The 23,296-nt window shown below is 43.2% G+C and overlaps 1 protein-coding gene across 2 annotated transcripts in view; it reads left to right on the top strand.

Annotated features, from left to right (window-relative positions):
* sepsecs (Sep (O-phosphoserine) tRNA:Sec (selenocysteine) tRNA synthase) overlaps positions 1-19,782 on the top strand; it is a 33,361-nt gene extending 13,579 nt beyond the window's left edge. Inside the window, exons 10-12 of one of the 2 annotated variants that reach the window (XM_064940088.1) lie at positions 14,440-14,533; positions 15,290-15,380; positions 19,004-19,782. In XM_064940088.1, the coding sequence (XP_064796160.1) occupies positions 14,440-14,533; positions 15,290-15,380; positions 19,004-19,247 (429 nt within the window). In that variant the 3' untranslated portion in view covers positions 19,248-19,782. The remainder of the gene's footprint in view (positions 1-14,439; positions 14,534-15,289; positions 15,381-19,003) is intronic. The other variant, XM_064940089.1, reaches the window with a different exon arrangement.
* The last annotated feature ends 3,514 nt before the right edge of the window (positions 19,783-23,296 follow it).

Below are 23,296 nucleotides of genomic sequence, written 5' to 3' on the forward strand. Positions count from 1 at the left end.
GGTGGAGGGTCTGTCATGGTCTGGGGCAGTGTGTCACAGCATCATCAGACTAAGCTTGTTGTCATTGCAGGCAATCTCAGCCCTGTGCGTTACAGGGAAGACATCCTCCTCCCTCAAGTGGTACCATTACCGCAGGCTCATCCTGACATGACCGTCCAGCATGACAATGCCACCAGCCATACTGCTCGTTCTGTGCGTGATTTCCTGCAAGACAGGAATGTCAGTGTTCTGCCATGGCCAGCAATGAGCCCGGATCTCAATCCCAATGAGCACATCTGGGACTTGTTGGATCGGAGGGTGAGGGCTAGGGCCATTTCCCCCAGAAATGTCTGGGAACTTGCAGGTGCCTTGGTGGAAGAGTGGGGCAACATCTCACAGCAAGAACTGGCAAATCTGGTGCAGTCCATGAGGAGGAGATGCACTGCAGTACTTAATGCAGCTGGTGGCCACACCAGATACTGACTGTTACTTTTGATTTTGATCACCCCCGCCCTTTGTTCACGGACACATCATTCCATTTCTGTTTAGCGACATGTCTGTGGAACTTGTTCAGTTTGTCTCAGTTGAATCTTATGTTCATACAAATATTTACTCTTGTTAAGTTTGCTGAAAATAAACGCAGTTGACAGTGAGAGAACGTTTCTTTTTTTGCTGAGTTTAAGCTCTTGTATTTTGCACTGGCAATGATGCGCTGGTCTCCACAGACAGCATTTGGTTACTTCTAACATGGTTCTTCTGTGTCACCATGAAATGTTGATTCCTATGGTATGCCATACAATGACCAAAATGCTATCAGATTAATGTTTGCTCAAATCCTCCCAGGAAATACCTCTTGCCACCACATGACCCGACACTGCCAGAGTTGATTGATTTCAATTGATCCTGATCATATTTTTTTTAATGTCTGAACCAGATTATGGCCGTGTTAGAACGAATCAAAGCCGTATCATAGATCAATTGTGACTGACTGACTGATCTACAAATAATAATGGGAAGATCTTTTGTAGATCCGTCAGTCTTGACTCTCCTTCAAAGTCGGCTGCAATGTTGAACACACTCGTTAATACCATCTGCAGCTTACTGATTTCATAGCATACCCTTGCGATTCAACAGCTTTGAATAATTTGTCATAAAAGGACTCTTTCTCGTTATTAAGAGCTGGTATATCTTTAGCTTAGGAAGTGAGCACTGTAAAGTAGGGGACACACAGGACTAATGTGTGTCCCCTACAGACCATCGCCCACAGTCCCAGGGTTTGTGTTCCGCACCATTCCCAGTGGTTGGCTGACTTTGCTGATTCAACAATCTTGGTTAGCATTCGGTGTGAAAAGACATCCAAAAAAACATCTTGCCAACATAAAAAAAGAGTAAGGTTAACTTTAAGTATTAGCCAATTAGTCTGCATAGTGTCACGGGATAGAACGCTACGTTGTAGCTGACCCCATCAGAAAACCTGGCACATGTTAGCCCTATGCTAACATCACCAGGTGGCAGTTCCTGTAAAAACGTCCTCATCAGCTTATCAAAGACGTTAAACGTTTTCTCCACAAGTCAATGGCATTTCTTAAAATTGGGTCAACTCAGCCACCAGAGGGATTTTGCAAACCTCAAGTCAAGGTGTACTTTTGTTGCAATTACCTTCAGCCTGCTCGTGAGCAACCGTCTAATCAAATCAAAATCAAATCAAATTTTATTTGTCACATACACATGGTTAGCAGATGTTAATGCGAGTGTAGCGAAATGCTTGTGCTTCCAGTTCCGACAATGCAGTAATAACCAACAAGTAATCTAACTAACAATTCCAAAACTAATTTCTCATACACAGTGTAAGGGGATAAAGAATATGTACATAAAGATATGAATGAGTGATGGTGCAGAGCAGCATAGGCAAGATACAGTAGATGGTATCGAGTACAGTATATATATATATATATATATATATATGAGATGAGTATGTAAACAAAGTGGCATAGTTAAAGTGGCTAGTGATACATGTATTACATAAGGATGCAGTAGATGATAGAGTACAGTATATACGTATACATATAAGATGAATAATGTAGGGTATGTAAACATTATATTAGGTAGCATTGTTTAAAGTGGCTAGTGATATATTTTACATCCTTTCCCATCAATTCCCATTATTGAAGTGGCTGGAGTTGAGTCAGTGTGTTGGCAGCAGCCACTCAATGTTAGTGGTTTCTGTTTAACAGTCTGATGGCCTTGAGATAGAAGCTGTTTTTCAGTCTCTCGGTCCCAGCTTTGATGCACCTGTACTGACCTCGCCTTATGGATGATAGCGGGGTGAACAGGCAGTGGCTCGGGTGGGTGTTGTCCTTGATGATCTTTATGGCCTTCCTGTAATATCGGGTGGTGTAGGTGTCCTGGAGGGCAGGTAGTTTGCCCCCGGTGATACGTTGTGAAGACCTCACTACCCTCTGGAGAGCCTTACGGTTGAGGGCGGAGCAGTTGCCGTACCAGGCGGTGATACAGCCCGCCAGGATGCTCTCGATTGTGCATCTGAAGAAGTTTGTGAGTGCTTTTGGTGACAAGCCGAATTTCTTCAGCCTCCTGAGGTTGAAGAGGCGCTGCTGCGCCTTCTTCACGATGCTGTCTGTGTGAGTGGACCAATTCAGTTTGTCTGTGATGTGTATGCCGAGGAACTTAAAACTTACTACCCTCTCCACTACTGTTCCATCGATGTGTATAGGGGGTGTTCCTTCTGCTGTTTCCTGAAGTCCACAATCATCTCCTTAGTTTTGTTGACGTTGAGTGTGAGGTTATTGTCCTGACACCACACTCCGAGGGCCCTCACCTCCTCCCTGTAGGCCGTCTCGTCGTTGTTGGTAATCAAGCCTACCACTGTTGTGTCGTCCGCAAACTTGATGATTGAGTTGGAGGCGTGCGTTGCCGCGCAGTCGTGGGTGAACAGGGAGTACAGGAGAGGGATCAGAACGCACCCTTGTGGGGCCCTAATGTTGAGGATCAGCGGGGTGGAGATGTTGTTGCCTACCTCAGTCAGGAAGTCCAGTACCGTCAGGAAGTCCAGTACCCAGTTGCACAGGACGGGGTCGAGACCCAGGGTCTCGAGCTTGATGACGAGCTTGGAGGGTACTATGGTGTTAAATGCCGAGCTGTAGTCGATGAACAGCATTCTCACATATGTATTCCTCTTGTCCAGATGGGTTAGGGCAGTGTGGTTGAGATTGCGTCGTCTGTGGACCTATTTGGGCGGTAAGCAAATTGGAGTGGGTCTAGGGTGTCAGGTAGGGTGGAGGTGATATGGTCCTTGACTAGTCTCTCAAAGCACTTCATGATGACAGAAGTGAGTGCTGCGGGGCGGTAGTCGTTTAGCTCAGTTACCTTAGCTTTCTTGGGAACAGGAACAATGGTGGCCCTCTTGAAACATGTGGGAACAGCAGACTGGTATAGGGATTGATTGAATATGTCCGTAAACACACCAGCCAGCTGGTCTGCGCATGCTCTGATGGCGCGGCTGGGGATGCCGTCTGGGCCTGCAGCCTTGGGATGGTTTACACGTTTAAATGTTTTACTCACCTCGGCTGCAGTGAAGGAGAGACAGCATGTTTCCGTTGCAGGCCGTGTCAGTGGCACTGTATTGTCCTCAAAGCGGGCAAAAAAGTTATTTAGTCTGCCTGGGAGCAAGACATCCTGGTCCATGACTGAGCTGGATTTCTTCTTGTAGTCTGTGATTGACTGTAGACCCTGCCACATACCTCTTGTGTCTGAGCCGTTGAATTGAGATTCTACTTTGTCTCTATACTGACGCTTAGCTTGTTTGATAGCCTTATGGAGGGAATAGCTGCACTGTTTGTATTCGGTCATATTACCAGTCACCTTCCCCTGATTAAAAGCAGTGGTTCGCGCTTTCAGTTTCAACCGTGGCAAAGTTGGTTTGACTTTGGATCTCCTGGGCTAGTTGGGGACCATCAATAAATTACAAAATGTAAATGAGACAATTTTCATGTTGCACACCTTTTAGTTTTCTCATTAAATGTTTCAATATTTCTATATCAATTTATAAAATGTATATTTGGTTTAAGGTTAACTCATTGAGATTTGAAGCTATTGAATTTTAACATATTGTCCCATGTACATTGTGTAATTTACCGACTTGTCCCAAACTTGCACCATAGGGATATCCAAAGTATACCCGTATTTACCAGAAGTATTATGGTTGGGTTGTGTGTAGCTGCACTCTGAATTGATGGTTACTTGTGTGCTGCCAGCTGTCAGCATGTGGGCAGGATTGAAACCAACCCAACCTTCATTTACATTGTGACACAGTCATGACCACAAGTCTCGCAAAACTCAGTTTTGGATAAGACTCACTTAATGACAAAATATATTATTTACCCCCTTTTCTCCCCAGTTTCGTGACATCCAATTGGTAGTTAGTCTTGTCCCATCGCTGCAACTCCCGTGCGAACTTGGGAGAGGCGAAGGTCGAGAGACATGCGCCTCCGAAACAGGACCCTGCCAAGCTGCACTGTTTCTTAACACACTGCTCGCTTAACCCGGAAGCCAGCCGCACATATGTGTCAGAGGAAACACTGTTCAACTGACGACCAAAGTCAGCCTGCAGGCGCACCACAAGGAGTCGCTAGAGCGTGATGAGCCAAGTAAGCCCCCCGGCCAAACCCTCCCCTAACCCGGACAACGCTGGGCCAATTGTGCACCGCCCTATGGGACTCCTGGTCACGGCCGGTTGTGATCGAACCCCAGGTTGTAGTGAAGCCACAACACTGCAATGCAGTGCTTTAGGCCGCTGCGCCACTCTGGAGGCCCTTTTATCACCATGTCTTTATTACCAGTCTTTTGGAGCATTATTCCCATGACCGAGAATAGGGTAGTGTATTTGCAACTAAATAGCTGTAATTGGGAATACTTTTTATGATGGTCTTAAATGATTATGATTGGGCAGAGACTGTAGGCATTACCATAAAAGATCAGACACACCAGTAAGATTATCAAATGTTTGCCTGCCAACAATACTTAACACTCCCTGCGTGTCAGCAGTCAATCTCTTTTTTTGTGTTCATACAGCAAAGACCTTGAAGTCATTGTTAATATACTCCAAACCAGAAGGAGTCAGTAGCGTCGTTTGGCAATGCATATCCGCGTGAGTTTCTTAGTCAGAGAGGAAGAGGCAAAGTGAGAGGTTTCAGTCTCGCCAAAATCTGTACAAAATGCGTTTCTGTGGGCTTATTTTGGACCTAAGCTTGTTGCCTGCCTTCCTGCCTTTGGGACAACGACTCCCATTGTTAGGGCAGAGACATGAGCATCTTGTCATTATATACAGATTACTGGCTTAGTTAATGGTCTATATTCCAACGATAACTAGCTAACTATGCTAATGTTGCTATTTTGTAGAACACCTTTGCCAGATGGCCACAGCTAGATAACTACCTAGCAAGATGATGAAGAAACAATTTAATTCACTCGCCATAGTCCCATACTGCCAGCTCCAGTCCGTAGCCAAATGTTTAGCTAGCTAATGTTAGCATGTTCGCTAGCTAGCACAACATAGTTAGCTAAGACACTGCACTACCTCAGCAGTGGACACGAGAAGGGTCAATCTGCAGACCTTGTTTACTACATGCCATGCCCACAACGTGCTGCGCCCAGTATGCGCGTGTGTCACTTACGACATGCCAAGCCCACTGCCATTGAGGCTGCTAGCGATACTACAAAAATATGTGGACACTCCTACAAATTTGTGGAGTCGGCTATTTCAGCCACACCTGTTTCTGACAGGTGTATAAAATAGAGCACACAGCCATGCCCTCTCCATAGACAAAAATTGGCAGTAGAATGGCCCATACGAAGAGCTTTCTGCCCCGGTCAACTGTAAGTGCGGTTATTGTGAAGTGGTAAGTGCAGCCACGAAGTGGTAGGCCACACAAGCTCATAGAATGGGATTGCTGAACCCGTAGAGCGTAAAAAATGTCTGTGCATGGATGCAACACTCACTACCAAGTTCAAAACTGCCTCTGAAAGCAACGTCAGCACAAGAACTGTTCGTCAGGAGCTTCATGAAATGGGTTTCTATGGCCGCGGAGTCACACACAAGCCTAAGATCACCATGCGCAATTCCAAGCATTGTGCTATAGCTAGCTACTTCCCTCGCCGTAACATTAACAGAACTGTGGGAAAGCAGTGCTCAGCTGGCGGAGGCAAAGGACACTACACCGGTGTAGCTAGCTAGCAGCCTCCTTCTTCTGTGGTGTTTTTCGGCAGTTGGCATTCAACGTTGGTGCATTACCGCCACCTACTGTGCTTGGAGTGTGGGCTAGAGACGGCGCTAGTAGCCTCAATGGCAGTGGGTGCGGCATGTAGTAACAGCGGTCTACAGATTGACATTATTGGCTAACACAGGCAGCTGTTTCATAGGAACTAATCTATAGTGACTTAATTATGTCAATGCTAGCTGCAGTGGTTAGCTAACTTGGAGGAAGTACAGTGCCTTCAAAAAGTATTCATAACCCTTGACTGAATTCAAAATGGATTAAATACATTATTTTGTTCTCACCCATCTACACACATATACCCCATAATGACGAAATGAAAACATGTTTTTTGATATTTCTGCAAATTTATTGAAAATTAAATACAGCCATGTCTTATTTACATAAGTATTCACACCCCTGAGTCAATACTTTGGAGAAGCACCTTTTAGCGGTGATACCCAAGACTATTCAAAGGTGTTATGTCTGTATCAGCGTTCCACATCTGGATTTGGGGATTTTCTCCCATTCATTGCATATTTTCTCAAGCACTGTTAAGTTAGATGAGGATCAGCAGTGAACAGCAATCTTCAAGACTTTCCACTGATTTTCAATGGATTTCAAGTCTGGGCTTTTGTCTGGGCGACTCAATGACTTTCACATTCTTGTTCTGAAGCCATTCCAGCATTGCTTTGGCTGTATGCTTGGGTTCATTGTCCTGTTGGAACACACATCTTCTCCCCCAGTCTAAGGTCGTTCGCACTCTGAAGCAGGTTCTCATCAAGAATTTGCCTGTACTTGGCTCCATTCATTGTACCCTCTATCCTTACCAGTCTCCCAGTCCGTGCCACTGGAAACCATTCCCATGGCAGTTTGCTGACACCACTATGCTTCACGGCAGGGATGGTGTTAGACGGTGATGAGCTGTGCGTTGGATGCACTGTGAGAGTTATTTAAGATACTCTTCAATGAGGTAGGGTTTCAGATGTTTTCGAAAGATGGGCAGGGACCCCACCGTCCTGACTTTAGGGGGAAGCTTCTTCCACCATTGGGGTAACAGGACAGAGAAGAGCTTTGACTGGGCTGACCGGGAGCTGCCCTCCAATAGGGGTGTGAGGGCCAAAAGACCAGAGGTAGCAGAATGGAGTGCTTGGGCTGGGATGTAGGGTTTGAGCATAGCCAGAAGGTAAGGGTGTGCAGTTCCCCTTGCTGCTCCGTCGGCAAGTATCAGGGTCTTGAAGATGTTGCAAGCTTTGACTGGAAGCCAGTGGAGTGTGCAGAGGAGTAGGTTGACATGGAATAACTTAGGAAGATTGAACAACAAGCAGGATGCAGCATTCTAGATAAATTGCAGGGGTTTGATGGCACAAGCGGGGAGCCCAGCCAACAGCGTTGCAGTAGTTTAGATGGGCAATGACAAGTGCCTGGATTGGGAACTATGCTGCTTCCTGTGTGAGGAAAGGTCATAGTCTACGGATGTTGTAGAGCATGAACCTGAAGGAACAAGTCACTGCTTTGATGTTTGCAGAGAACGACAGGGTATTGTTCAGGGCATGCCAAGTTTCTTTGCACTCTCAGAGGGGGACACCATGGAGTCGTCAACTGTGATGGTTAGGTCCTGGGCAAGCTGAGATGTCTGCCAGGCACACAGAGATGCGTGTCGCCACCTGAGTGTCAGAAGGAAGGATAAAAATAGTTGTCATCCGCATAGCAATGATAAGAGAGACCATGTGAGGATATGAAGGGCCGAGTGACTTTGTGTGAAGAGAAAAGAGGAGAGCGCCTAGAACCGAGCCCTGGGGGACACCAGTAGAGAGAGCAAGTGGTGCAGACACAAATCCTCTACATGCCACCTAGTAGGAATGACCTGCCAGGTAGAATGCAATCCAGGAGTGTGCAGAGCCTGAGACACCCAAACCTGAGAGGGTGGAGAGGAGGATCTGATGGTTCACGGCGTCTAAGGCAGTTGATAGAGCTAGGAGGATAAGAACAGAGGAGAGCGTGTCAGCTTTGGCAGTGCGGAGAGCCTCTGTGACACAGAGGAGAGGAGTCTCAGTTGAGTGATCTGCCTTGAAGTGGGACTAGTTAGGGTCAAGAAGATCGTTCTGAGAGAGATAACTAGAGAGTTGGTCAGAGACAGCACATTAAATTGTTTTGGAAAGAAAAGAAAGAAGGTATACCGGTCTGTAGTTTTTGACGTCAGGGGTCGAGTTGGTTTCTTGAGGAGGGGCCAACTTGAAGTCAGAAGTGACACAGCCAGTGATCAAGGGATGAGTTGATGAGGAATGGGAGGAGGGGATGTAGTCAAGTGGGCAGGTTGTCGGGCAGCCAGACATCACTAGTCGCAGAATTTCATCTGGAGGGAGAGGGGAGAAAGAGGTCAAGGCCACAGGAGGCTGCTGAAGCGAGAACGGCTCATAATAATGGCCGGAACAGTGCAAATGGAATGGCATGAATCACCTGGAAACCATGTGTTTTATGTATTTAATACCATGCCACTTATTCCGCTTCAGTCATTACCACGAGCCCGGTCTCCCCAATTAAGGTGCCACCAACAACCTGTGGTCAAGGCATATGGCAAAATCAACTGTTCACAGGAGACTGAGTGAATCAGGCCTTCATGGTCGAATTGATGCAATGAAACCACTACTAAAGGTCACCAATAAGAAGAAGAGACTTGCTTGGGCCAAAAAACACGAGCAATGGACATTAGTCCAGTGAAAATCTGTACTTTTGGACTGATGAATCCAAATAATAGGTTTTTGGTTCCAACCGCTGTGTCTTTGTGAGATGCAGAGTAGGTGAACGGATGTTCTCCGCATGTGTGGTTCCCACCGTGAAGCATGGAGGAGGAGGTGTGATGGTGTGGGTGTGCTTTGCTGGTGACACTGTCTGTGATTTATTTAGAATTCAAGGCACACTTAACCAGCATGGCTACCACAGCATTCTGCAGCGATACACCATCCCATCTTAGTGGGACTATCATTTGTTTTTCAACGGGACAATGACCCAACACATCTCCAGGCTGTGTAAGGGCTATTTGACCTAGAAGGAGAGTGATGGAATGCTGCATCAGATGACCTGGCCTCCACAATCACTCAACCTGACCCCAATTGAGATGGTTTGGGATGAGTTGGACTGCAGAGTGAAGGAAAAGTAGCCAATAAGTTCTCAGCATATGTGGGAACGCCTTCAACTGTTAGAAAAGTATTCCAGTTGACAATGGTTGAGAGAATGCCAAGAGTGTGCAAAACTGTCAAGGCAAAGGGTGGCTACTTTGAAGAATCTTTGTTTAACACTTTTTTGGTTACTTCATCATTCCATATGTGTTATTTCATAGTTTTGATTTCTTCACAATTATTCTACAATGTAGAAAATAGTAAAAAATAAAGAGAAACCCTTGAATGTGTAGGTGTGTCCAAACTTTGGACTGGAACTGTATTTTAATAAATGTGGCCTAAAGACTAGATTAAATTAATAACCGTGTGATGGGTGTCAATATTATCAATTGAGAATGAAGAGACTGATGACCAGCGCTGTGTGCATTGACAAAGAAAAGAATGGAGCTTTCCAAGTAAGCTCTTCTTCCATATCATCCTACAAGAGGTCCATGCAGGAGAGACGTTTTGATTGCTATACCCTATAAAAAAGAGCTGATTCCAATGTTTCTAATGAACCTGTTTTGCCAAACAACATCATCAAATCAAAGTGTATTTGTCACGTGCTCCGAATACAACAGGTGTAGACCTCACAGTGAAATGCGTACTTACAAACCCCAACCAACAGTGCAATTTCTAAGGAAAAAAATCGGTATTAGGTAAACAATAGATAAATAAGTAAATAAATAAAGACAGTAAAATGACAGTGAAAATAACAGTATGCAGGGGCACCGGTTAGTCGGGCTAATTGAGGTAATATGTACATGTAGGTATAGTTAAAGTGACTATGAATAGATGATAAACAGAGGAGCAGCAGCGTAAAAGAGGGGGTTAGCGGGACACAGTGCAAATAGTTTGGGTAGCCATTTTATTACCTGTTCTCGTGTCTTATGGCTTGGGGGTAAAAAGCTGTTGAGAAGCCTTTTGGTCCTAGACTTGGTGCTCTGGTATCGATTGCCATGTGGTAGCAGAGAGAAAAGTCTATGCCTGGAGTGGCTGTGGTCTTTGACAATTTTTAGGCCCTTCCTCTGACCACCTGGTATAGAGGTCCTGGATGGCAGGCAGCTTAGCCCCAGTAATGTACTGGGCCGTACGCACTACCCTCTGTTGTGCCTTGCGGTCGGAGGCCGTGCAGTTGCCATGCCAGGCAGTTATTCAACCAGTCAGGATGGTTTCTGTTGCAGCTGCAGAACCTTTTGAGGATCTGAGGACCCATGCCAAATCTTTTCAGTCTCCAGAGGGGGAATAGATTTTGTTGTGCCCTCTTCATGACTGTCTTGGTGTGTTTGGACACCAAGGAACTTAAAGCTCTCAACCTGCTCCACTACAGCCCCGTTGATGAGAATGGGGGCGTGCTGAGTCCTCTTTTTCCTGTAGTCCACAATCATCTCCTTTTGTCTTGATTACGTTGAGGGATAGGTTGTTATTCTGGCATCCATGGGCTTATCAACGCTAAAGATAACAATTATATAATTAATATAACGGTCCTTTATGAAAAACAATGCTAATGCTATTCTCTTTGAATTTGAAAGGCCAAAATGTTCCTAATAAACGCTCCAGCTGTCTTCATATCCTAGCAAGAAACCATTATTGATATAGTAATGCTCCAAGAAACACACCTGCTCCATAAGGACGCACATAGAAACTTGTATAAACTGGCTGCTTTTTCATCAGCCCCAAACCAAACTAAAGGTGTAATCATAATTATACTTAAGAAACTCAATCACCATCTTGGGTTAAGGGGAAGACCAAGAAGGCAGAGTCACTTTCCTTAAATGTATCCATAATGTAAAGAAAATGACCTTTTATTAGTGTGTACACTCCGAATTCATATAATTTTGATTGTCTGAACAGCATATTGTTAGAATTAACTGAATTTCATCTCGTTATTGGGAAAGATATGAATGTCATTTTGGACATGCGAGACAAATCTAATAAGACCAACTGCATTCCACACGCAACCAAGGCTCTCCAGCATATACTCTCTGATTACAACCTCATTGATGCATGGCGAACACATAATCCGAAGCAAAAGAGTAGACTTTCAACTCAAACAGGGATAAAACATTCTCACAAATGAATTTCATACTATTTGCTACATCTCTAATTTTTTTTTTTATCAAGAAAATAGAAATTCGACATAATGGATGACCACCACGTTTACTACTGTCAAGTTCAAATCTTGGATATCTGCTATTCTCTGCCTTGTTTAAATGTGTGTTTTTTTTACCAGGTCTTAACCTTTTAGAGGCATTCCAGAGGATTGCAAACAACCTTGTTATTTACACCCTATTTTGGACTCAAAGTGTCAATGTATGGTTCATACATACATAATAAAACATCTGCAGTCCTCTCCCAGCGGTGAAAGGCACAGAATCCTTACATTTTTATCTGGCATCATTTAGTGCATGAGACACGCTCTCATTCATGTCATGTAGCCTAGTGAGGCATGTGATCTGAAGCGAGGTGGATTGCCTGACTACATGGGTTTAACATTAGTTATTTTCATAACAGCGAAAATACATTGAATAAATCTATCAAATCCACGCATCATAAGTTAGATCTATTTGACCTTGTTGCTTTTTAATTTCACTCTTTCAATAGGCTAAATTGATCTGAAAACCAAGCACAAAATGTGTGCAAGAAATTGCATTTTAGCCAGGCACATACATTAGAAGACAATTGTCAAACTGATCAGAAACTCTATGCTCACAATCTGTATCTCCTAAATGGTGTCGCTGGTGTATTTAGTTAGAATTTGGGAATAGATTGCGCAATAGAATAGGGTTTTTACCGGGCGTGAATCTCAACACAGCAAACATAACTTTGATGTGCTCGAGAAATGTATACTTCCAAATTTCACCCACTTTTCAGATGAAAATACATCACCCTACCTTTCTGTTGTTTCAACCATCCATATCATATAATTCCATGCCATTTGTCCTTATAGACACAGGTATTCCATGATATGTGTTAAAAATCCAGCACTGCAGTTAATTGCCAGCGATCATCATTCATCACGTATGCAAATGCAATATATAATCATTACACTACTTTCAAGGAATCGGGCAATTGATGCAAACATGTAAGTAGGCATTAACTTTTCCGTTATATAAAATGCATTCTCACAATCGCTTGCTTGCCATACTAGCCTACAACAAGGGATTAGCCAGCCACAACCAAACTTTGAGAGACCATGTTGATTGGCAGGTGGAATGATGTTCCAATGATGTTGCAAGATTAAAGACCAAATAGTTCAAAAGTATAAGATTGATGGTGTTCTTAATTTTGTCTCTGAGCTCTACAGACAATTCCTTCAACCTCATGGCTTGTTTTTTTGCTCTGACAGACATAGTCAACTGTGGGACCTTATACAGTGCATTCGGAAGGTATTCAGAACGCTTGACTTTTTCCACATTTTGTTATGTTACAGCCTTTTTCTAAAATAGATTAAATAATTTTTTCTCTCATCAATCTATACACAATTACCACATGACACATTTTTGCAAATGTATTAAAAATAAACTGATATATTACATTTACATAAGTATTCAGATCCTTTACTCAGTAATTTGTTGAAGCACCTTTGGTATCGTTTACAGCCTCAAGTCTTCTTGGGTATGACGCTACAAGCCTGGCACACCTGTATTTGGGAAGTTTCTCCCATTCTTCTCTGCAGATTCTCTCAATCTCTGTCAGATTGGATGGGGAGCGTCACTGCACAGCAATTTTCAGGTCTCCCCAGAGATGTTCGATCGGGTTAGAGTCCGGGCTTTGGCTGGGCCACTCAAGGACATTCACCCACTTGTCCCAAATCCACTCCTGCGTTGTCTAGGCTGTGTGCTTAGGGTCACAGTTCTGTTGTGAGGTCCTGAGCGCTCTGGAGCAGGTTTTCATCAAGGATCTCTCCGTTCATCTTTCCCTCGATCCTGACTAGTCTCTCAGTCCCTGCTGCTGAAAAACATCCCCACAGCATGATTCTGCCACCACTATTCAGTCCAAAGAGTTCAATTTTGTTTCTCATTGTCTGAGAGTCCTTTTGACAAACTCTAAGCGGGCTGTCATGTGCCTTTTTCTGTGGAGTGGCTTCCGTCTGGCCACTACCAGTGGTGGAAAAAGTACCCAATTGTCATACTTGAGAAAATGATACCTTAATAGAAAAGAAACTCACCCAGTAAAATACTACTTGAGCAAAAGTCTAAAAGTATTTGCTTTTAAATATACTTTAGTATCAAAAGTAAATGCAATTGCGAACATATACTTTTAAAAGTAAAATTATAAATTATTTCAACTTGCTTATATTAACCGAACTGCACAATTTGTTTGTTTTTGTTAATTTACAGATAGCTAGGGCAACACTCCAACACGAAGACATAATTTGCAAACGAAGCATATGTGTTTAGTGAGTCCGCCAGATCAGAGGCAGTAGGGACAAAATAACGTAACAAAATGTGGAATATTCAAGGGGTCGGAATACTTTCTGAAGGCACTGTATACTTGGGGTATTGTTTTTCAATGGGAAAAATAAAAAGAAATAGCTGGATTTTGTCTTTAATGTCAGACCAGGCAAGACTGAACGTGCATTATATAGAAAGGAAAAGCTGCACACTAGTAGATCCGATTCATTAATCTATTCAACAATGTTTGACAGCTAAACTGTCTTAATCAGGGTACATAGATCCCCAAAATTATATTAGTGTATTTATTTTTAAGTGTCTTAGATTCTGTTTGTAATGAAAAGTGCTATATAAAATTAATGTATTGTTATAATGCTAGTACAGTTTGGGAACGGGAGTTAAAAGGAGTGAAAGCTAGCACTTGAGAACTGACTAAATCAGTCTGGTAACCATCTGAGGGACTGGTCAGCATCATCCCAGGGACCGGTGCCGGTCACAGACCAGAGGTTGAGAAACACTGGTCTACGTGGAGGAAAACTGATAGATAAGTAATAATCAGCCCTCTGTTTATAAGGCTGAGGGAGAGAGTGGGAGCGTAATGCTATTTATATCCATCTCTGTTTGCATGGCCTGAAGGAGATGTACACCTACCTGGCACAGGAGCTGAAAAGGCTTGCTGCGGCTCATGGGGAGAGACTGCTGCACACCCCACACAACCCAATATCACTGGGTAAGATGCACCCTCACACATCCCCATATCACTGGGTAAGATACGGCACACCATATCACTGGGTAAGATGCACCCCCACACAACCCTATAACTAGGGAAGATACAGTGCACACAACTCAATAGCAGTGGTTAAGATAGATGCCTCTTACACAACCCTTGTCACACTTAAGAATTGCAATACCTCAGATCCAGTAATTTAGGGATAATCTAGAGATAAGAAATTAGCCCAGAGATTCATCCAGAGATCTCTAGATTAGCCCTAAATTACTGGATCTGAAGTATTGCAATTCTTAAATCGGAATAAAGTTGCTTTCACATTACACAATATTCGCCTGACATTTCATGTTCGTGCGATAATTCTTGGTTTGGTGCATCCTATGAGAATGTTGGAGCAAAATTTGTGTGGTGTGAAAGTTTCTACGAATGCCGAAATCTAAACATGCTTGATTGACCTCAATGCAAATTTCATTCTACATTACAAATTAGTGTGTAGAGTGGAAGGTAATATCTTTCAATGTGTATTAGTAGCTATTTTCTCTCCATAGTCAGTCCTTGCAACTACTACAACAACTAATCTAAAGCTTTAACCCCAGTAAAGTTCAAACAAGCTAGCGTATGCATGTCACAGCACTTTTCTGCTCGTCACATGCTGGGTGAATATTGCTTCTATGTCTGTAATATTGTGACTTATGACAAAGTAAAAGATGTGAATTCCAATGTTGTGTTGACCTTTTGTCTGTGCATGTTTTCATGTAGCCATGTCTCTGGATGGCCTCCAGACACAGAGTGGCAAGTCTGTGACTCAACTGGGCTCCATGCTGTTCACCAGGCAGGTGTCTGGAGCCAGGTAATTATTTAACTAGGCAAATTCTTATTTACAATGATGTCCTACCCCGGCCAAACCCTAACCGGGGTGATGCTGGGCCAATTGTGTGCCGTCCTACGGAATCCCAATCACGGCTGGTTGTGATACAGCCTGGAATCGAACTAGGGTCTGTAGTGATGCCTCTTGCACTGACATGCAGTGCCTTAGACCGCTGCGCCATATGAAAAGTATTTTTCCCCAGCTCAGTGGAGACCAGCGGGACAATTTAATATGTGAGTTGAGGTAGTGGGGGAGTCTCTGAAGAACCTCATTGTATACAAAAAGTAGCCAGTGCTGGGCCCTTCTGGTAGTCAGAGACTACCAGCCAACAGAACTATACAAAATGCAGTGGTGTGTAAGAAAATTGTCCCGAGTGATAAAACGCAGTGCTGAATGATAGTCTAAAGTCTTTAAAACAGAGGCTGCCGCATGCATGTAGATTATATCAAGTACTGGGAGAAGCATTGCTTGAACAATCTTCCTTATACTTTCCAAAGTGAGGCAGGATTTATTTCTTTAAAAGAAACCAATCTTAATTCTATGCTTTTTTTGTCAGTTTTTCAATGTGTGTTTTAAAAGAGAGTTTATCGTAAATTCAAATACCGAAGTACTTATAATAGAGATGTTACTCAATTTGGGCTCCCTTTAATGTGCAAATTGACCTTGAGGACATGTGTATATTTCAAGACCTAGAGACAACATAAATGTGGTTTTATTAGGATTTAGAACTAGTTTAAGATTAGTATGCAATTTAAAAAAATAAAACCATTTTTAAAATTGAGTCAAAAACGCCTTTGACAGGTTAATAAATAAGGCTACACAATGATTTTTATGGTTGAAGTAATATAGCACATAATTTAAGATAAGTGTAGCCGCTGAAACAGTGCTAAAACCAGATTGGTGCTCATTAAGAATAGAATGAGAAGGTAAAGTTATAAGCTGAGAGTTGGCAAGGCAAGATAACGAGGGAAATTGGACGGTAGTTATCCAAGTCAGAAGGATCTTTGTGTAGGGGGAGGACTTGTGCCGTTTTCCAGCCTTTGTCAAGTTTAAAATACAACATACAAAATGCATATAAATAAAAATAACAAGTACTGGTAGATAGAACAGTCCAAATAAACCAAGACAACAGCCATATTTGTAAATTAATAAAGAAAATACAATCCTCAACATGTCTCTTAATAATGTCTTGAAGTGACCAAAAAACACTTGGGAGTCTGATTTTAGGGTATTTTTGAATACATTCCAGTTATGGGCATGTAAAAACTAAAAGCCGTTTTACCTAGGTCAGTAGGGACAAAGGGTTTAAAAAACAAAACAATTTGCCATTCATGGGCGCGAGTGAGGTATTTCTTCTGTATGTCATGAGCGATGTGAGTTAGTATGGTAGTTTCTGCAGGAGAGCTTTGTAAAATATATCCTGGTTTACAGTGGGGGCAGAAGAGTGAAGCCCCGTGTCATCGGTATAAAAGTGTTGCTTACAGTTCTTCATTAAGGAACCAAAATCGGTAATATAAAACGTGAACAGAACTGTCCCTAAAATGGACCCCTGAGGAACACCTTTTGTGTCCTCTAGGAATAGTGAAGTTTCAAATGTTATTAGTCATTTGGAATGTGCATGGTATACATGCAAGTTCCTTCTCGACAATGCAACAACAATAAGATATAATGAAATATAAGAATACAAACATAAAGTAAATGGCAGCAACTATACATTAAGATATATCCGTAAGGTAGTTGTTGACCATGCACATGCATTTCGATCAAGTCCACTAGAGGACAATCTACGCAGTAAAATCCACAGTACAATTTTTTATTTTTAACATTTTTATCTAAAGAGCATTCAATAACATTATCAACCAAGAAAGCAGCTGAGATGGTATTATGTCCCTGTCTAAATCCTGATTGATACAGTTGATGTCGGAAGTTTACATACACCTTAGCCAAATACATTTAATCCTAGTAAAAATTCCCTTCCACAACTTTGGAAGTATGCTTGAAAGACCCATTTGCGACCAAGCTTTAACTTCCTGACTGATGTCTTGAGATGTTGCTTCAATATATCCACATAATTTTCCCTCCTCATGAAGCCATCTATTTTGTGAAGTGCACCAGACCCTCCTGCAGCAAACCACAACATGATGCTGCACCCTCGTGCTTCACGGTTGGGATGGTGTTCTTCGGCTTGCAAGCCTCCCCCTTTTTCCTCCAAACATCAGTTTTATTTTTGTTTCATCAGACCAGACGACATTTCTCCAAAAAGTACAATATTTTTCCCCATGTGCAGTTGCAAACCGTAGTCTGGCTTTTTTTCATGGCGGTTTTGGAGCAGTGTTTTCTTCCTTGCTGAGTGGCCTTTTAGGTTATGTCGATTTTGGACTCGTTTGACTGTGGATATAGATACTGTTGTACCTGTTTCCTCCAGCATCTTCACAAGGTCCTTTGCTGTTGTTCTGGGATTGATTTGCACTTTTTTACACCAAAGTACGTTCATCTCTATGAGACAGAACGCATCTCTTTCCTGAGTGGTATGACGGATGCGTGGTCCCATGGTGTTTATACTTGCGTACTATTGTTTGTTCATATGAACATGGTACCTTCAAGCGTTTGTAAATTGCTCCGAAGGATGAACCAGACTTGTGGAGGTCTACAATTATTTTTCTGACGTCTTGGCTGATTTCTTTTAGATTTTCCCATGATGTCAAGCAAAGAGGCAATGGGTTTCAAGGTAGGCCTTGAAATACATCCACAGGTACACCTCCAATTGACTCAAATTATGTCAATTAGATTATCAGAAGCTTCTAAAGCCATGACATAATTTTCTGGAATTTTCAAAGCTGTTTAAAGGCACAGTCAACTTAGTGTATGTAAACTTCTGACCCACTGGAATTGTGATAGGATGAAATAATATGTCTGTCTAAACAATTGTTGGAAAAATTACTTGTGTCATGCACAAAGTAGATGTTTTAACCGACTTATGAAAACTGTAGTTTGTTGACAAGAAATTTGTGGAGTGGTTGAAAAACTTGTTTAAATGACTTCACTGTAAGTGTATGTACTTCCGACTTCAACTGTATGTGTTCAGAATACAGTTCCCGGATAAGGAGGAATGAAGTTGAGATAATGAAGAGTACATTCAATTGAGCACATTTTATGCATTTCCTTTTTCCTCTGGTCCCACCTAATAGTTTGTGATGAAGCAAGGAAGACCAAAGAAAGGTGGACATATTTTTAAACATCCTCATAAATTATTAATTTGGTCTTTCAGCAGTGATATTTTTTTTCTTCCAAGTGTCAAAGCACCTTCTCCTAGGGTTACCCCCTATTTTCCTGGAAGTGAACACATTCATTTTCAATGTTTCAAAGAAATGAATCTGTCATACAATAATTGTATAGCCTTGTGCAGCTGAAATAACATTTTCCCCTTTTCAGATATTAATTAGCTTTGCCTGTTTGTTCAAATAGGAAGCAATTTTGTAGTATGGGATAAATGTGCTATCCCTTTCTCTTTTGTGGGCGTTTCTTCCAAGCATATTTTTAAACTTGCTTGTTTCAAGACAATTTCTGCATGCAGAAGGTGTGGTAATGGTAATGTCTGTTTTCAGGGTGGTTGCCCTTGGTAACAAACAGATGGTGAGCGGTCACATGTTCTCTGGCTTCATGTCCCACTCAGAGGCGTACCCACACCCCTATCTCAATGCCGCCTCGGCTGTTGGCATCACACGGGATGACGTGACACTCTGCATCAAAAGACTGGACAAGTGCCTGAAGAGCCTCAGGAAGGAAAGCAGTGCAAGAAGTGGTTCACCAATACCTCTCACAGGCCAGGAGGACCATGTTGGAGAGTGAATAAAAATATCTAGGGAAAAAGTGCTCATGTACTTTTTCAGATAGTAACATTTTATGCCTAGTGAAAATCTTCAAACCCCTTGCTTTCACATTTGTCATATTTTGCTGCCTGAAATGTGAATCTTAAAAAGGATTACAATTACAGAAATCTTCTCAAATTATAAAAAAACAAAGATGTATTAATTACATAGGTCTTCACACCTCTTGCTGTGGCATATCTAAGTAAGTTCAGGAGCAAATAAATGTCACACCTGTGGTGTGAAGACACTATATGAGCTTAAACCTGATATAAAGATTGTTGGTCCATGGAAGTATAGGTCTTATAAAATGTCACCATCATTAACACATGACAATACTGCATTCCAGCGGCACTGTGGAAAACAAGTTCTGTGTGACTAATGCTATTTGCTTGTACAGATTTACACTGATAAGTTATCCAATGTCTGTATGAATTGGTTGCATTCATTGAAGACTCAACTGATCATAATGACATTGAGGCAATAGTGTGGTCTATATAAAGTACCTTGTGAAAGTATTCACGCCCCTTGACTTTTTCCACATTTTCGTTACAGCATGAATTTCAAATGGATGTACATTTTTTTGGTCACTAGTCTACACACAATACCCCATAATGTAAAAGTGGAATTATGTTTTTAGACATGTTTACAAATGTAATAAAAAATGAAAGGGTTGAGCCAATAAGTTTAACCCCTTTGCCTAACAAAGCCTAAATAAATACTTACCCAGAAATACTCACAGCTGTAATTGCTGCAAAAAGTGATTCTAACATATCGACTCAGGTGAGAATACTTACACTAAATAACCAAAAGTATGTCGAACATCTCATTCCAAAATCATGGGCATTAATATGGAGTTGGTCCCCCTTTTCTGCTATAACAGCCTCCACTTTTCTGGGAAGACTAAACTTTGTACAGTTTATTTAGTGTTTTTCGTCATCTATTAAATGATGCATTCACGCTGCGCTTTTGGCCCGCTTCTTACGACGATCGTGACAGAATCGCCCACCACAACAGGACCAAGCAGCGTGGTGACAGGCAGCGGCAGCAGGAGCAGCGCAAGGAGGAATGGACATGGCAGGACGAGTTGGACGGTAAAGGATCCTGGGCACAGCCAGGAGAATATCGCCGCCCAAAAGAAGAGCTGGAGGCAGCGAAGGCGGAGAGGCGCTGGTATGAGGCAGCACGGCGGCGTGGATGGAAGCCCGAGAGTCAGCCCCAAAAATGTATTTGGGGGGGGGGGCACACAGGAAGTGTGGCGAAGCCAGGGAGGAGACCTGCGCCAACTTCCTGTGCTTACCGTAGGGCGAGAGAGACCGGGCAGGCACCGTGTTATGCGGTGGAGCGCACGGTGTCCCCAGTGCGGGTGCATAGCCCGGTGCGGTACATACCAGCTCCTCGTATCGGCCGGGCTAGAGTGGGCATTGAGCCAGGTGCCATGAAGCCGGCTCTACGCATCTGGTCTCCATTGCATCTCTTTGGGCCGGCGTACATGGCACCAGCCTTACGCATGATGTCCACGGTTCGCCTGCACAGCCCAGTGCGGGCTATTCCACCTCGCAGCACTGGCAGGGCGGCCGGGAGCATTCAACCAGGTAAGGTTGGGCAGGCTCGGTGCTCAAGAGCGCCAGTGCACCTGCACGGTCCGGTCTATCCAGTACCACCTCCACGCACCAGCCCTCCGGTGGCAGCCCCCCCGCACCAGGCTGTCTCTCCATCTCATCCCTACAGGTGCTCCCGCCTGTCCAACGCTGCCGGACCCTTCCTCCTCTCCAGCGCTGTCTGAGCTGGCCGTCTGCCCAGCGCCGTCTGAGCTGGCCGTCTGCCCAGCGCCGTCTGAGCTGGCCGTCTGCCCAGAGCTGCTAGAGTCTCCCGTCTGTCCAGAGCTGCTAGAGTCTCCCGTCTGTCCAGAGCTGCTAGAGTCTCCCGTCTGTCCAGAGCTGCTAGAGTCTCCCGTCTGTCCAGAGCTGCTAGAGTCTCCCGTCTGTCCAGAGCTGCTAGAGTCTCCCGTCTGTCCAGAGCCGCCAGAGCCGCAGGGAGCTGCCAGAGCCGTCCATCAGCCAGAAGCTGCCAGAGCCGTCAACCAGCCTGAGCTACCCCTCAGTCCTGAGCTGTCACTCAGTCCGGAGCTGCCCCTCAGTCCAGTGGGGCCCTTGGTTAGGGTTCCTAGGCCAAGGTCGGCGGCGAGGGTCGCCACTCAAAGGACGCTAAGGAGGTGGACAAAAACAATGATGCCCACCCAGACCCTCCCCTATAGGTTTAGGTTATGCGGTCGGAGTCCGCACCTTGGGGGGGGGGGGGTACTGTCACCTTCTGACCATAGTTCTTTTGTGTTTTCCTTGTTTTAGTGTTGGTCAGGACGTGAGCTGGGTGGGCATTCTATGTTGGATGTCTAGTTTGTCTGTTTCTGTGTTTGGCCTGATATGGTTCTCAATCAGAGGCAGGTGTTAGTCGTTGTCTCTGATTGGGAACCATATTTAGGTAGCCTGTTTTGTCATTGTGGGTTGTCGGTGATTGTCTATGTTAGTTGCTTGTGTCAGCACAGTTCTTATGATAGCTTCATGGTCGTTATTTGTTTATTGTTTTTGTACAGTTTATTTTGTGTTATATCCAACAATTGTAACTTTTAATCACCTTCAATCTGCAGTTAGAATGACTGTCAATGTATCTTTCTGTAGTAAAAGATACATTAATCAATCAATGTGCATGCAGAAACATAGATATTAAAACAAACTATTCTAAAAAAAAACTTGCAACAAAGCCTGCTGGGAAATATGGTAATGAGGCCTCTCGATGTCTTTTTCACTCAGAGTTAACGGAGTCACACCATGAATCACACCATGTGGTGTTGATTCCACTGTGATTCAAATAACCCTTAATTTATTCACTGCAGGTGGCATCAATTTCAATCCCACTGGTGTTAACCCCTCTAGAATCAACATTCAGATATAAAACTTACAACACTTTTTACTTCAACACCGAGATCTTGCCACCTGCATATTTGCTGTGCATCGACAGAGCCATGCTCTGTTTGTTTTTATTGCAGAGGCTGTGGTACAGCTACGCCTAATCAGACTTGCCTGTGCTAATGAGCCTTCAGGCAAAGTAAAATGATACAAATTACTTTTTTGATGCATGCCCCTCAAATGATACAAATGTAACAGCCTGAGCGCACAGAACTTGAAACAACAGTACAGATGAAACCATGTGTGGAATACAATGTGTTATCTGAGTGGCACTGGTGCTCCCAAATCAAAATTCCATGTGCATTCCACAGGTCACGTTTATAAGTGTGTTCAAAAAATTATCAAGATTAGGTCATATTTCGCGGCACACCTGAGAGTTCCAGTATAATGTACTGTATTTACTCTGCTATACTATACTGTACTTAACTGTAGTCTACTGTACTCCACTCTATTGAACTAAACACTGCTGCACTGCACTCTAATCACTGTACTGTGCTGTACTGTCCAACTTGTGAAATGCAGATGTCTATGATCGGTTCAGATTTGGTCCGGTCCAGACCAACCAAAAGTGGTCATGTTTGGAGCGGGGCTCATTAGAACCAGGCAATTTTTACATTTACATTTTGATCATTTAGAGATCTACAGTCAGTGCATTCAATTAAGGTATATAAACAACCACATAACACAGTCATAGCAAGACAAAAACGTTTCTGTAACCTTTACTGAGAATGTTGAAGTGTTCCATTGTTTTTTTTTCTCTTGGTCAGCTTTTGAAAAAGCAAACATAAGTGCATGTGACAGATGGGAGCAATAATACATATTCCACACAGCAATCTTCAGTTGGCTCCATTTTCTCTTTTAAATTGTAATTCAATGTCCAGAAAATAAGTATTTTCACATAATTGCAATTAGCCTACAAAAATCATACCGGTATTCATGGAAGTTTATAAACAAGCGCACCCTTAACCTATGCGGCTACACTCGAAAGTCCGCTGTGGCGATAACCACTCTTTAACCAAACTATCAACAGAGTACTGGGTATAATAAATAATTAAATTGCGCGAAG

Source organism: Oncorhynchus masou, chromosome 27 (assembly GCF_036934945.1).
Source record: "Oncorhynchus masou masou isolate Uvic2021 chromosome 27, UVic_Omas_1.1, whole genome shotgun sequence".
NCBI lineage: Eukaryota > Metazoa > Chordata > Actinopteri > Salmoniformes > Salmonidae > Oncorhynchus > Oncorhynchus masou.